Raw genomic sequence first — 378 nt, 5'->3', positions numbered from 1 at the left:
AGGATACCAAGTTCGAATGGACACCTGAGTGCCAAGCAGCCTTCGACCAGGTTAAAAAGAACATGCTTGAAGAACCAGTCACACGAATGGCCGACCCAGACCGACCATATGAATTGGAAACCGACGCGTCCGACTATGCCCTGGGAGGACAACTCGGACAGCGCGACGACGACGGAAAGCTCCATCCGGTAGCATACTTCTCGAAGAAACTACACGGACCAGAACTCAATTATCAGATCCACGATAAGGAGCTCATGGCGATTATTGAGTGTTTCAAAGAATGGAGACCATACCTAAGTGGCACACAACACCCCATCACGGTGTTCACCGACCACAAGAATCTGACATACTTCACGACGTCGAAAGAACTCAACAAAA

General features: G+C 49.5%; 1 protein-coding gene across 1 annotated transcript; it reads left to right on the top strand.

Moving 5' to 3' along the window:
• Positions 1-62: 62 nt before the first annotated feature.
• On the top strand, positions 63-378 carry E0L32_012456 (uncharacterized protein; the record flags this gene model as incomplete). The annotated part of the gene is made up of 1 exon (XM_031135294.1): positions 63-378. A coding segment is annotated over one exon (316 nt), but the record flags the coding sequence as incomplete, so codon positions are not given.

This window comes from Thyridium curvatum (genome assembly GCF_004353045.1).
Source record: "Thyridium curvatum strain D216 chromosome Unknown NODE_293_length_378_cov_695.270916, whole genome shotgun sequence".
NCBI classification, from domain to species: Eukaryota; Fungi; Ascomycota; class Sordariomycetes; order Thyridiales; family Thyridiaceae; genus Thyridium; species Thyridium curvatum.
This window is presented reverse-complemented; position numbering and strand designations above follow the sequence as displayed.